Source organism: Sciurus carolinensis, chromosome 4 (assembly GCF_902686445.1).
Source record: "Sciurus carolinensis chromosome 4, mSciCar1.2, whole genome shotgun sequence".
Lineage (NCBI taxonomy): Eukaryota > Metazoa > Chordata > Mammalia > Rodentia > Sciuridae > Sciurus > Sciurus carolinensis.
Genome location: NC_062216.1, coordinates 22,025,043 through 22,040,084, shown reverse-complemented (window position 1 = coordinate 22,040,084; position 15,042 = coordinate 22,025,043). Strand labels below are relative to the sequence as shown.

The 15,042-nt window shown below is 31.9% G+C and overlaps 1 protein-coding gene across 1 annotated transcript in view; it reads left to right on the top strand.

Annotated features, from left to right (window-relative positions):
• Positions 1–15,042, top strand: part of Spock3 (SPARC (osteonectin), cwcv and kazal like domains proteoglycan 3) — a 439,938-nt gene that overhangs the window by 331,199 nt on the left and 93,697 nt on the right. The window contains 1 exon segment of the mRNA XM_047551520.1: positions 4,421–4,535. Coding sequence (XP_047407476.1) covers positions 4,421–4,535 — 115 coding nt within the window.

Here is a 15,042-nt window from a genome sequence, read left to right as displayed (position 1 = left end):
TTATGTGCTACAATTGTAATACGTGTGGAAAATGGTATATTCTGATTGAGTGAACAATTTTAACACCGAATCAAATCTTAAAATCAGCCTACTCTGGTTGACTTTGCATGGGGAACACCAGAGTAGGGGATCAAAACAACTCAAGTAGAGGAGCTTTGCTGGGAAAAGGCAAGCTATAAGAGAGTGTCATGAATTCTTTTGCAAGAGTTCAGAACTTGTCTATGATATTGGTAGTTGAAGGGCATTGAAGAAATAATATTAGTCTAAGAATGATTAAAATAGAAAACATTTTTAAAATGATACATGACTTTCCTTATTTCTCAATTTGTTTTTTCATTTGATTCAATGTTTTTGCTATAACAGGAAAATCAACATTGTTGCTATTCTTACCTACTAATAATTATATATTCCTTCTACATCAGAAGAACTATAAATTAGTACTTGAATCCCATTGCAGCTATGTATTTTGGATGAGTTGCAAAGCTTTCCACCCTCATAATTCTATTGGAAAAAATATGCCTATCTTGTTTGCCTATCAAGATTGCTTATCATGGTGTTTGACATACAGTAATGCCTTCATGAAAACAGGCAGATCTTAACTGTTTGAGCTGATTTGTAGTCTCTGAATAATTAGGTACCTGTAGATGGTAGCGTATTTATACCATTGTTTTTATTTTATAAGGATTACTTTGGTGACTACCAAACAAAATTTTCCTAAGAGGCATAAGAACAAGTTCCTAAGAGTTTAGTTAATCCTTTCATTGTCTTGGTGTAAAACACGGCCTTATTTTGACATTCCAGTTCTGACACTATCAACACTTGGGGCCAGATAATCCTTTGTCCTGACAGTGTGTGTGTGTGTGCATGAGTGTGTGTTGTGGGGGGGACTGTTCAGTGAGTCGTAAGACGTCTAGCAGCATGTCAGGCCTCCTTAATAGATGCCAGCAGCCACTCTTCTATCCTCGGACACTAATTGTAACAACCAAGTGTCTCCAGATGTAGCTATTCATGGGGAGAGGAATTGTCCTCCACTGAGGACCTCTGATCTAAACCATTTGCCATGGTGATGGTAATCTTGAAAAATGGTAAGAACAGCCAGGATTTACTGAATCTGAGAGTTAGGATCTTTTCTATATGTTGCAGATTTCTCCTATTGTAAGATCATATTTTCTTCTGTTCAATGCTGCTATTAAACACATGACTATAAAATAACTTTCTGTGACTTCTGTCAAAATCATTCTGTAGCCTTATTCTCCACAATAATGCATAACTTGAGTGCTCAGGGTCTTGATCAGGGATGCATTAATCATGTCTTACTCTACATTATTTGCATTTTTTGGTAATTATGGACTAATGAGCATGCCCTTTATGTGATATTTTAGCTCACTTATACCTTGATAAATATTTCAGCTTTGTGATAATTAAGTAAATTGAACATTATAAATTAGAAATGCAATCAGTGGGTATAGCTAAAAAATATTGAAAGGTAGCATCTTTTAAAATAGAATTTTAATATCCTAATATCTTTTAAGTAAAATTCTTCATAAATAATTTTTTTCCAAAATCAATTCATAAGTAAATAAAAAAAGTGTTTTTTGATAATAGGAAGCTAAATTCATATGATTATACACACAGGGTATATTTACTGTACATCTGATTTTTTGGCTCTCTGCCAAAATGCTTAGAGAAAAATGTTCAATAAAATCATTCTGATGAAGAAATTGTTTCATTGAAAAAGTGACACTTTGTGAAGCTAGACTTTTATCACATCCCATAAATCTTAAGGACAGCACTGAAACATTTAGTAGTAATTATGCCAAGGAAAGTTGGCTGAGAGGTGAAACTTTTTAATGAAAATTTAATTAAATTTTTATAAATATTATGCTCTTTTTGTAAATTACTTTTTTAGTGCCTGAGAATATTTAAAAATTGAATCATCAATTCTTAAGCATAAAAACATGAGTCTCCTTTATGATTAACCAACTTTTGTACTTCTGTGTTTATTCAAATATTAAGACTTTCTCGTTCTTAATGTAAAAGCAAAATAAATGTGGCATAGAACATCTTCAAAGGGAGTTATCATTTCAAATGTTAAAATCCAGTATTAGTACCCAGTACAGATGTGCATACCTGAAATTTCTACACCTTTGGAGGTTGAGGCAAGAGGATAAATGCCAATTTTAACAATTTATTGAGACCCTATTAAAAATAAGAAAGAATGAAAGTAAAAAAGAAGGAAAAGTTGAAAGGAAAGAAAAAGGACTGGGAATGTAGCTCTGACAACCTCTTGCTTCTGTTCCCAGTACTGAAAAAATAAATCATAAGCTGTAATTTATATTGACTTTTAGTTTTGTCTGCTCATCAGCCACTCAAAATTGCCCTTGAATTTTCCTTAATTAAGTCATGAATCTAAATTTTCATAAGACCATGTTCAGGGTGCTGAAATAATAAGTTAACAGAAATTACAGTGAAGAATATTAAATTCAAAGTCTCAAAGCTTCTTGTAAGTCATTTGGCTTCCATTAAACACTCATAATTGCTTAAATATTTATTTCTATTTTTATTAGGTGTTGGACATTTTTAATTACATTTGAAATTTATCATGACTTTACATTCAAAATCATTTTTTCAGTTATTGGAACACTGAATTACTTTTGAAAGGGTTGTTCATCTAAAAGATCAATATTCCACTAAAAACATCTTCAAAGTGCTTAATAATTTTTGATCATTCATTGCAGGGGTAGTTAAGAATTTTGCTTGTCCACTGAAGAGTTATTTGACAAAAAATAAATAAAATGTTGTAGAGATGTGAGTAATCTGATTACTTGTTGGGAGCATTCAGGGCTTCTTGATATAAGCTGAATCTAAATTAAATTAGGTACAGGGGCATTTGCCTATTGGAGCCAGAAAGTCTACTTTATTTAATTTTAAAATAATTTGCTCTGAGTAAATTATGAGAGTGCCACTAAAGAAATCATATTACTTCAGAATTAGAAAGATCTATTTCTTTTAGAGTAGGAAGATAGTTTTTGCTTCTTAAAATATGGAGTAGATTTAGGACTTTTAAAATCCTGTCAAATGTGCAGTTAAAAAATATTCTCTTAAGAAGGAATTAAAAATACTCAGGCCTCAAATTCTTAAAGAATAATGTTTACAAAGAAAATCAAACCACATCAAATCAAAACTAACTTACAATATAAACAAAGAATTCATGTGCCATAATATTTTTATTGTTTTATTTTAATTCCATTCAGCTTTTATTAATATTGGCTGAGATCCTGGTTCATGATAGCTAATGCACTGGGAAAAACTAGCTTTGTGATTCTTTAAACTCTGGAGATTCAGTGCTATTATCCCAATTATCATGTGTGACAATTGAGATGCGAGCATTTATGAAACTAGTGCTAAATGACAGTTAGGAAATGGCAGTCATAAGATCCAAATTCAGAAATCACTCTCTTTGTCCTGTATTCTTCACTTATCTTTTCCCATAACCTATATGATAAAATCGTAAGTATACGACTGTCACTTTATTAATTTCTAATCCTAAGCACTTAAGAGTGGTATACTATTATCTTTTTAGTAAAACAAGAAAAATAATCTGAGACTTGTAGCTATATTCCTATTTACATCACATTATAACTGTACATTTGATCAAATGTGGGACCTCGAGGGAATTCAGTTCAAAAACCATTTGCATGTAAAGATAAAAATGTCACTAAAAAGGTCATCATATCAGAAAATATATGAATGGTATAGATGTACATAGCATGTCATAAATGTGTAGTCATTATATTTTTTTATTTTATCTATAATCATGTATACTTGCTCTGTGTTTATGTGTATGTGTTTGTACGGTATTTGGCTGTTGTGATATCTTAGTGTTAAGTCACAAGTAACCACAGATGTATTTCATAAATACCTCAGTCATGAATAGATTTTGCCATTTTTTGTCATTCATTAATGATCAAGTCACTACTGTATCCAGTTGCCACGTTCAAACTTAGCATCCAATAACAGAGTTCAAACATACCAATTCAAGTAGCTAAAACCAATTTTGTATTTAAAGGGGAACTCGAGATATTCTGTCTACTTTAAGTCACACCTCTGTCCATTTGATGCTAAAGTTCTATGCATAGTTCATTCAACTGAGCTGACAAATCAGGAAAAGTTTTTAAGACTGTTGTATTTCTCAATCACTGTTCTCCAAAATGACCAAGGTAATTGCACTCCTGCCTCTTCCATGAAGCAATAAATAATAAAATGAGTATGTAAAACTGCACCTTAGAATTAGAGACATATTATATATAGAAAGATTTTCAAATTATATGCATAACAACATAGTTTTTCTTTCTAAATATTTTCCATTTTTCTACTGATACAAGTAGATATATTTAAGTTTTTTTCTATTTTTTTACAGTGCAAACTAGAATATCAGGCTTGTGTCTTAGGAAAGCAGATCTCAGCCAAATGTGAAGGACGTTGTCCTTGTCCTTCAGATAAGTCCACAAGTACAAGTAGAAGCATTAAGAGAGGTAAGTAACGAAAATTTATTTGTATTTCCACTCTATTAAAATGTTTTGCAATGTGTCATTAAGTGCACAATGAAGTTTACTTCTATACATGTACCTAACAGTAATTATGTCAATCAATTTTTATACCTTTTAGCCTCAATTATTATAGCAAATAATTCTTTCATATTTTTGATAATTATTATCAGAATAACTGGAAACCTACAGGAAACCATTTCTTCTCTATGTGTTTACCGTGTGCTTTCTATAAATATCATATGAAATCTACATTTTAGTTCTTGCTCCATTTATTTTTATACTTATTTATTTGTCTCATATATTTTGTGGGTATAATTTCCTGTGGAATAATTTCATAAATTAAGCCCTATGTTATTGATTTGACATTAAATAAACTAATTCTATGAACTTAATATGATATATGTATTATAGTATAAAATTTGACTTTCTTAGGTTATTTATTATAGTTTACATGGTATTGTTTTTATATAAAATATATATATAAATTTAATATATATATGTATATATATATATTTCAGTATGGGGGAGTGAACCCAGCAATCTCTTAACAACTGAGCCACACCCCCAGCACTTTTGTATATATATATATATATATTTAAATTTAGAGACAGGGTTTCACTGAGTTGCTTAGGGCCTCAATAAATTGCTGAGTCTGGCTTTGTATTCATGATCCTCCTACCTCAGCCTCCCGAGCTGCTGGGATTACAAGCATGTGCCACCACACCTGGCTTTATTGATGCTTTTTAAAAAGTCTCCATGGTTATTAGTTTCATTCCTCCACAGCTCTAGATAAAGAAGTAAGTGTAGGAAATAAATGTTTCTTTAAATCAAAAACTATTTTACAGATCACTGTGAACATTTTTCATGTGTTTTATAACTATCTGACTCTTGTAATATCATGGGGTGCCCTTATTGTGGTAGAGAATTGATTTTTTTGCCTTTCTTTTCCTTAAAAACTGTGAATAATAGATATGTAGACTCAAAAAAATGTGCAGTTAATATGAAATGCATTCAATACACACTATACATTTTGTTGAACATGGTATATTAGTTGGCTTTCCATCACTGTGGCATAATATCTCAATTTATGAGGAGGAAAGGTAAGTTATTGTTCATGGTTTCAGGGGTTTCAGTCCATGGTGACCTGACACTATAGCTATTGGGCTAGTTTTAGCCCCCTGTTTATCATAGTGGGAATGCCTGGCAGAGGAGCTGCTCAACTCGTAGTAGCCAGGAAGCAAAGACAGACAGCAAGGGGTGCGAGTCCCAATATCCCCTTCGGGAATACCCCTGATGGCCTGACTTCCTCCAAGGTCTCTCTGTAGTGCCACAGGCTACAGACCAAACCTTTAACATGTGGTCCTTTGGGGGACATTCAAAATCCAAATTAAAGCCCATGGTATACTTGCTAGTGCATGTTGTAGTCTCATAATGAATATTTTAGGAAAGGCATCTAAACTTCAATTACGTCACTTATATCAGACTTTACTCAATGAAGTTTTATTTGAGATAACAAATTTAAAATAAAACCAAAAATTGTGATGGCATTGCCTTTAATGAAGGAGACAGTTTTGTTTATCAAAAGAAAATTAACTGATTTACAAACAACTGGTACATTAGTGCTAAAATTTGAGGTCACCAGCAGTATGAGACTGAAGGGGTTAAGTGACCTTTTAGGACCCCTGATCTTTAATCCTCACCTTTGCTGCCTCACCCTAGCATAGGGTCAACTCTAGAACTAGGTTCCTTCTATATTCTTTCTTCTATTTGCTAGATCTTCTCTCTCCATCTTAAGCTCAAACAGGAACTTCCAGGATCACTCTTAATATATTAATCATCCCCCACATAATCCAGAATTAATAATAATTTTCCTTCAACCAAGATTCTTTGATGTTTGCAACTTCCTCATCCTCACTCCCATTTCAGACATTTCACAGTTGATTTGAATATGCAGTGGAGTACATTTTCATCTTAAAAATCATAAGCATGAAATAAATCCTAGCATATTTGATATCCTTATTTCATTCTTTCACTGGGAACCTTTAAGAGTATGTAGCCCTAATAAGTATGTACTTCTAATACATCATAGTCCTTCAACAAGATTTCTCTTCAGTAATTTTTCCTGCTTTTAGATTACTCATGAATGGGAATATATGTTGGAGATAGTAGGAATTTATCATAATCTTCTAGCACACGTTTTAAATATTGGAAAGTAGAATATCTGAGGAGAGGAACCCTTGTGAATCAATAATTATGACTTGTTATGTAAGTTTTCTGTGCAGTGTTTATGTTAATATGTCAAGAAAGAAACTTTTCTTAAAGTCTTATCATCGGGGGATAAAGATCATTTGTGTTCAATTGTGCGTAGAAAGAGAGGCAAGAGGAATTTAAACTAATCCTGCTCTGACAGATTGTCAGGGCAAAGTAAGTACAGGATTTTGCTAGCTGCTGTGGGAAACCAATGCAGAAAATTTTGAATGTCATTTCTCCTCAGTGCCAAAGGCCGAGAGACAAGGGAAATGTAAAACTGAGTTCTGTATCATTTCTAATCTTTCAACTGTCATTTATATTAGAAGCATGTCTTAGGTGGACTGTGCAGTGCAGGAAATGCTACTTGATATTATCTCTGTTCTAGAAGAAGAGAGGAAGAAACAACTAACAATGGAATATTTCTTAAATCTTTCTGTTTTCTTCCCTTTGAGGTTGAACTGACACCATAGTATGTTTTCACCTTCTCCATTGCAGAATGAATCCTTTAAATCTGCTTGAACTGCAGTAAGACTAATAAAAATAGATTTCCTTTATAAAGTAAGTAGAGGAAAATTAAGTTTTCCTCCATTCTTCTAATATATTCCATGATGGATATGTATAAATAGGTTCAAGTATCTATATTTAAGTAGCCTAAGTAAAGAACAATGTAATTTACAGTTCTTAGGATCATGGATTCTGATTGTAAAGTAGATAAGCATCCCATTCTTCAATTTTCCTTTCATGGATTCCTTCTTCTTTTCTTTGTTCCTTCATTTAAAAACAAAATTACAATCCCCAGTACTGCAAAAAAAATGTTCAATAACAAAGAAAGAAATATCATTTGTAATGTAGATCATCTTTATTCAAAGATTATTGACCCTTTGGCTGAATTTTAAAGTTCCCTGATATTTTTATATGGCCAGGGAAATGTAAGATTTATAGTTGTGACCATGGACTATGAATAAGCCATTTTCCACATACATATTTAGCAATCCTGAATCATAAAAGGAACTTAGAGAACAAAATATCAAGATAATTGGAAAAGACCTTGGAAAGGATTTATAATGTGGATGGTAAACCCAGCTCAAATGAATTACCTTAGACAAATCTTACCTGTTCATGCATCAGTGATTTACAAACAGTAAACTTCAGACTTAGGCACATCAGAAGTGTTTCGTTTGATTGTTCATTTGATTGGTTAGATGCAAGAGATTATTTTAATTGGTGTTATTCTTGTTACAAATTTGGATTTTCCCACGTGTGAAATATTTTTCTTGATTCTGAGTTTTATATATCTTATCTTTTAGAATTTTATTAATTGTAAATAATATCACTTTTAATATTTTGAATACTACCCAACATGCATCTAAATACACCTTCTCACACCTCAATAATTTTTTTTTTTTTGGCAGTACTGGGGGTTGAACTCAGGGCCTTGTGCCTGTGAGGCAAGCACTCTACCAGCTGAGCTATCTCCCCAGCCCACCTCAATAATTTGAAATGCCAAATTTCAGTGGAAACAGCCATAAAGAAGGAAGACAATCCTTAAAAGATTTCAGCAGATAAATTGGGTGAAAAGGGACAGAACAGAAAAAGAAAAGAAATCATAAAAGTTATAGCACGCATTCAAGGAAATGATATATTCCTGTTCTTGGATGCAGAGTGCTTTTTAAGAGGACCATCGCCAGAGTTGAGGGCTGTGGTTTTAATTCACTGAATTCGGACGCATGAAGATATTTAAGCTCTTGAGCAGAACATTTCTCAAATATTTCCTTAATATTACTTATGTTACTGTACTAAACAGGTAATTTTTTGCTTATTTGTTTAGTATAAGGGTGGGAAAATAAAAATTCAGGTGATTTTGGTATTTCAGAAAGAAGGCAATCTTATCTCATCAATAATAGCAAATGTACAAATAAGAGAAGTGGTATTTTAATAAAATTGCTGGAATAGAATTCACAAGGCTTGGAATGAATATGATGAACAAGGAAGTGAATACATCAGTTATAATTCTTGAGTTTAATAACCTGGGTGACTTATGCATGCTAACAAAAATGTCTAGTTTATCTTCCTGAACCTGTGGTTTATAGTTTCCACTGTTTCTCTACCTTCATTTTTTTGTACAACTCAAGGTTCCTTTTACCAAGAGCTGAGAATATGTAATTTGCATATTTCCCTTTATGCCTTATTCTCTAGAGTATCAGAATTCTTTATTTACAAGGTACACTTGCTCCAAATTTGGTTAAATTTTGGCATTTTAACTATTTCACACACTTTCTTCCTGGGTTGTGCATTATTATCCTGTAAGGTAGCAAAATTCATTTGTTTATAATATAGATGTTAGAATCTTAGTTCTCCACTGATGATTGTGCATTCTTTGGCAATATACATGTAAGTTTATAAGTCATATTTTCTTCCTATTTGATTACAAAAATATTGGAGGGTTGCAACTTTTTTTCCACAATTAATAGTATTTTTAAATTTTGTGAATACATTGTATACTTTGAAATAACTTAAGCAGTAGATTTCTGTAGCCTAGAAATTATTGGTTAGTTTCTGTGATAAATCTTTCACATTCTTTCACATCTACTGGACTTTGCAATATGTGTTGTGTGTGTGTGTGTGTGTGTGTGTGTGTACATGTATTGCTTCTTTTATTATGTTACTATAAATTGTTGATTTATATTCCAAATGAATGCTATTTTTGAAGATTTTGCATTTTTTAGCCAAAGTTGTATATGATATAAATTCATAATTTAAAATATCCTTTCTGTCATATAAGATATTCAGGAAAGATATAGCAACTCTATGCCTCTGCACCAATTCATTAATGCCTGAACTTCCATTCTTCACTGCTTAAATAATTATATGTTGTAAAATTTAGATTTTCTTAAATTCTTTAGAATTTCATTTTTGCTAGTTTGAATCAGAATATGTGTGTACTGAAATGCACAGTTGACACTATAGAAAAATACTAACACCAGTACACTAATATACTCTGACAACATGCATACTTCTTCATAAGAACAATATTGATAGCCAGTAAGTTCTATGACTTTTACTAGCTTCACAGAAATGTGAAATTAAATAAAATTATTGACAAGTGTTGCATGATGATTTACAACAAAATGAATTTTAAGGTTTTAGAATATTTATTATAGGATTGAAATTAGTATATGTTCCAAAACATAACAAAAGGACATTTTATTTTTTAAATTTGTTCTAATTAGTTATACCTGACAGTAGAATGCATTTTGACACATCATACATATATGGTATATAACTTCTTATTCTTCTGGTTGTACATGATGTAGAATCACACAGGTCTTTTAGTTGTATATGTACATGGGGTAATAATGTCCAATTCATTTGACTATCATTCCTACCCCCATCTCACCTCCCCTCCCTTCACTCCTCTCTGCCTAATCCAAAGTACCTCTATTCTTCCCTAGCCACCAACTTAATGTGAATTAGCATATACATATTAGAGAAAATATTCATCCTTTGATTTTTTGGGATTGGCTTATTTTGCTTAGCATGACATTCTTCAGCTTCATCCATTTACTGGTAAATGCCATAATTTCATTCTTCTTTAAGGTTGAGTAATATTCGATTGTGTATATATACCACATTTTCTTTATCCATTCATGTGCTAAAGGGCACTGAGGTTGGTTCCATAGTTTAGCTATTGTGACTACAGCTGCTATAAACTTTGATATGGGGGCATCACCATAGTATGCTGATTTTCAGTCTGTTAGGTATATACTTCGGACTGGGATATATGGGTCAAATGGTGATTCCATTCCAAATTTTCTGAGGAATCTCCACATTGCTTTCAATAATGATTGCACCAATTTGCAATCCCACCACCAATGTATGAGTGTACCTTTTCCCTCACATCCTTGCCAATATTCATTGTTGCTTATGTTCTTGACAATTGCCATTCTAACTGGAGTGAGAATTGTTAGAGATGTTGAACATACAATCATGTGACTACTGTTTATAGTGGTAGGTTAAAGAATGTTAAACAATGTCCAAGATTTTTTTTAATTTGAAAAAGATTACAAAATAAAATTGTATTTCATTTAATTCCACGAAACTCAAAAATTTTAAAACCAGAATTTTTACATGTTCATGGTTTTCTGAGTTTTATTATAATTCATACTTTCATTATTAATTACATTTGTTTATTTGGAAATCATTTTATAAGGGTCTGTGGATAACTAATAATATAAAAAGAGATAACATATTTAGTAAATAGTATAACAAACCAGTTCTCCAAGATTCTCAGTGAATTCAATATTTATGAGAAAGTTTATAAATTTGGGACATGTGATGGTTAAATATGATGGTTCAAGAGTGGAGAAACTTGAGCAGTTAGGAGATCAGTAATAACTGTGACCAGGAATGATGTGACTAACAGATTGGGGATAGGAAGCAGATGGATGAGGGACTGCAGAAACATGCAGGGAGTTAAATGGTTAGGACTTGTTGATTGATCAAATATAGGGAAGGAGGATAATTAATAATAACTATTGAAAAACTGTAGTGATCAAACTGATCAAAATGTTGTTAGAATATTCACTTAAGATAGGAAAGATGCTCAGTTCAATATTGGACACCATGTGATTAAGGTGCCTAAGGCCTGCCCAAATTTAAACATATTTGTGTTTGCTTATGAAAGGTAAGAGAACTGGGTTGGAATCAACACAGTTAATAAACCAAACCACAAGAGTGGATAAGATCGATGATGTACAAAAGTGAGAAGAGCTGGGTGAGTTTTCTTTGGAAGACTGAGATACTGTGTTAGTCAGGTTTTCATTGCTGTGGACAAAGTACCTGAGAATAACAATTTAGAGAAGGAAAATTTGAGTTCACCATTTTAGAGGTTCATTTTATGGATTGCTGGGTCTGTTGCTGTGGGTCAGAGATGCGACTGAATATCATGACTAAAGGGCATGGCAAAGGAGTACTGTCCAGCAAGCAAGTTGAGTGGAAGAGGAAGGAGCCAGGGGGCCATGATACAATCCCCATGGACCCCAGTGACCCACCTCCTCCAGCCACACTCCACCTGCATACAGTTACTACCCAGTAAAGTAGTACTTTCAAATTATTAATCCATGAAATCGATTAATCCACTAATTCAGTTGCAGCTTTCATAATCTAATTACTTCAACTCTGAACATTTCTGCTTGAACACAGGAGCTTTTGGGAGACTCCTCACATCCACACCATAACACATGCACAGACATTGAAGAGCAAGGAGAATCTATGGAGAATTTGATGGAATTTAAATGAGAAGTAGAACTTAATACAGAAGCAATGTTCAGTCATATAAAGCCTGAGGAATGACCATAAATATTTTCATTTAAAATGTCAGTTGTAATTGTACAAAGAGTACCTAGTGTGAGTTAAATGAAATAATGTAAACAAAGTACTTGGCATATATAATATTCAATAAATGTTCTTTCTCCCATCACCATTTGTCTCCCATTCCCAACATATGATTTATTTCTGCCATTGTGGTGACATTGAGCAAACAAAATGTAGATGTCAAATATGAGTAAGTGAAGGCTCCCTTTTGCTAGACCAGTTGGGCACATGAGAAAATGAAAGCTCAAATAATTAAAGGATATTCCTTTAATTTAAAATAGTTACCAGGCTATCTCTAATTTTTCTTAGCCCACCCTCTGCATATGTTTTTCTAACATCAAAAAGACTGATTTCAACCCAGATTTGCTACTTTTATAAATTGTTTAAATCCCTTAAGTTAATTAAACTTAAACTTTTAGTAATTTTAAAGTAGAAGAACTGGACATATGCCATTTAACCCTCATTATTTATAAGCTCAACAACCCTTTAGTTTCTTTACATGTATTATTTTATTAAATCCACAGAAAATCCTCTAAAGTGAATGTTACTTGTATACTCATTTTAGAGATAATTAGCTTGACTCACAGAGAAGTTAAGTAACAAAGCTAAAGTAACACTGTCAAAAGTGTTAGGGAGAGGATTTGAAGCTATGCTGACTGACCCTAACTACATTATCAAGCTAACTCTTCAGGATCTCCCTTCTATTAGATCATATGTCCTATGCACTTTCATTAACAATATATAGTGTTGAAGTCATGTGTAAAATAATTTGTAGTATTTATGTTAGTGGCCAAGCAGAGATATATAAATGATGATATTAACTTTTGAGAGCAAATTGAGTGCCAGTAAAGAGTTATGCACATTTTCTTTTTTCAAAAGAAGCAATGTTAATCATGTTGTGTTACTTGTTGGAAGTCTAAGATTTAGTGGCTTATGTCAACTATAATCTTGGCCAACTTCTGATAGTGTATATTTTCTAGAGCCAAATTTTCATAAAATATTACATAATAAAGTTTCTGAGATGCCAACAAGGAGGCATGCATCATTTAGCTTTCTTTTCTTAATGTTTTGTTTGTATCTTCCCCTGCAAGATTTTTCATATTTCTAGGGTGATTCAGGAAGATCATTATGGTAGTGGTGGACAACTTATTTAATGTGTTACTGATTAATCTCACACATATTTTCTTCTAAACTACATTCATGCCAATTTTCACTTATTTTTGGCAAAATGACCACTGTTTCTATTAGTTTTACAAAATTACTACCATCAGGAAAATATAAAATCATTGAAATGATATTACCAAAATCACAAATCTGTTCAAAAATTCAATATTTTATTTCTCCAAGTCATTGCTCATAATGAAAGTATGATTTATCCCTAAACAAAAATGACTTGATGATGAGAATTTATACATTATTATGTGTTCTAAACTTGAATATGAAATAATTTTATCTTCTCATTGTCCTTTTCATTATTTCTTTTTCTTCTTTTGTAACCTCGTCAAAATCTGGTATTAAGAGCACTTACTTGATCCAAATTTATATTATATTTTCCTAAGATTACAATATTTATTTGTTTTTATGTTGGATTTTCTGATTTTCTGAAAGTGAGATCTTTAGTTACTCTTTTTTTTTGTAATATAAGTATGTACTAAAAATTTGATAGTAGTGTCAGCATAAAGGATTTTTTCCAACTGCAATAACAGAATTCAACCAAAGAAAAATAAGTTATCAAGGAATATAACCTGAGAAAATAGCCACAGAGGAATATATTTCTGAATCACAATAAATAAGTTTAAAATGTCTCCTAAAGATTTTGAATTTAAATTTCTATATTTTTGATACATCAAAATAATTTGTGTATATGGTAAAATACTAAGTAGTTTAATGAGATTGTACCTGTACCAGCCCCTAAAATCCTATTTTATTGATCAGAGAGAAACGTTTCATCATTATAATATTTAGTCATTTTCGTTCCTATCATAACTCTGATAGATTATCATATAATGTATCAATTATAGACAATATCTACTGACTCTTTAAAAAACTAAAGATTTAACATACTTTGCAACCCAGCTGTCACCTTCTAGTGATATCAACTATTATTAAAGTTGTTCTATTGTAATTTTTAACTTTAAGTAATGAATGTATTTTTCTCCTTCTATTCAATTTAGATCCTAATTCCATAACATCTCCACTCATTCACCTTGATCTCTCTCTTTCTTTCTCTGACACACACACACACACACACACACACACACACACACTTATTATACTAAAATACTATTATTTAACTAAAGTAAGACTTCTGTGTTGTGTCCAGAATTTTAAATGTTAAAAATCAAAAATGAGAGTTTATTATGTCTGTAAATAATCGTATTGCAGTGTGATACACTATGCCATGGATCCATATCCATCACCAATATCTGGTTCCAAGTGATGTACCAATACAGTGTCAAAATCGAAGAGATCCTCTTTTCAACACTATGAGTTGCTTAAAGTCATGTAACATTTTAATCTTGTATTTGGGGGATTTTTTCTGATATGACTTTTATTTGCATTTATTTCATCCTGAATTCATTCCTAGGCCTCATGATTTTGTTTCTTCAGTTTCTTAATTTTCTCCCACAGAGTTTCTAAATAGCTCTCTTTTTTCCTTGTTTTTGTATACATTCATACATATTTTCAGTTTCTTACTCTTTGAAATATTCTGGGACATTATGGAAAAATATCATTTCATTAAAAAGAATCACTAATTTATTTTAAATTCTTGTATGTCATTAGTGATTCACATTATATAAATATAACAGATATGTCCGTGTATGCTTTTAAAAGCTTTAAATGTCAGCCAATCCTCTATCAGATAATT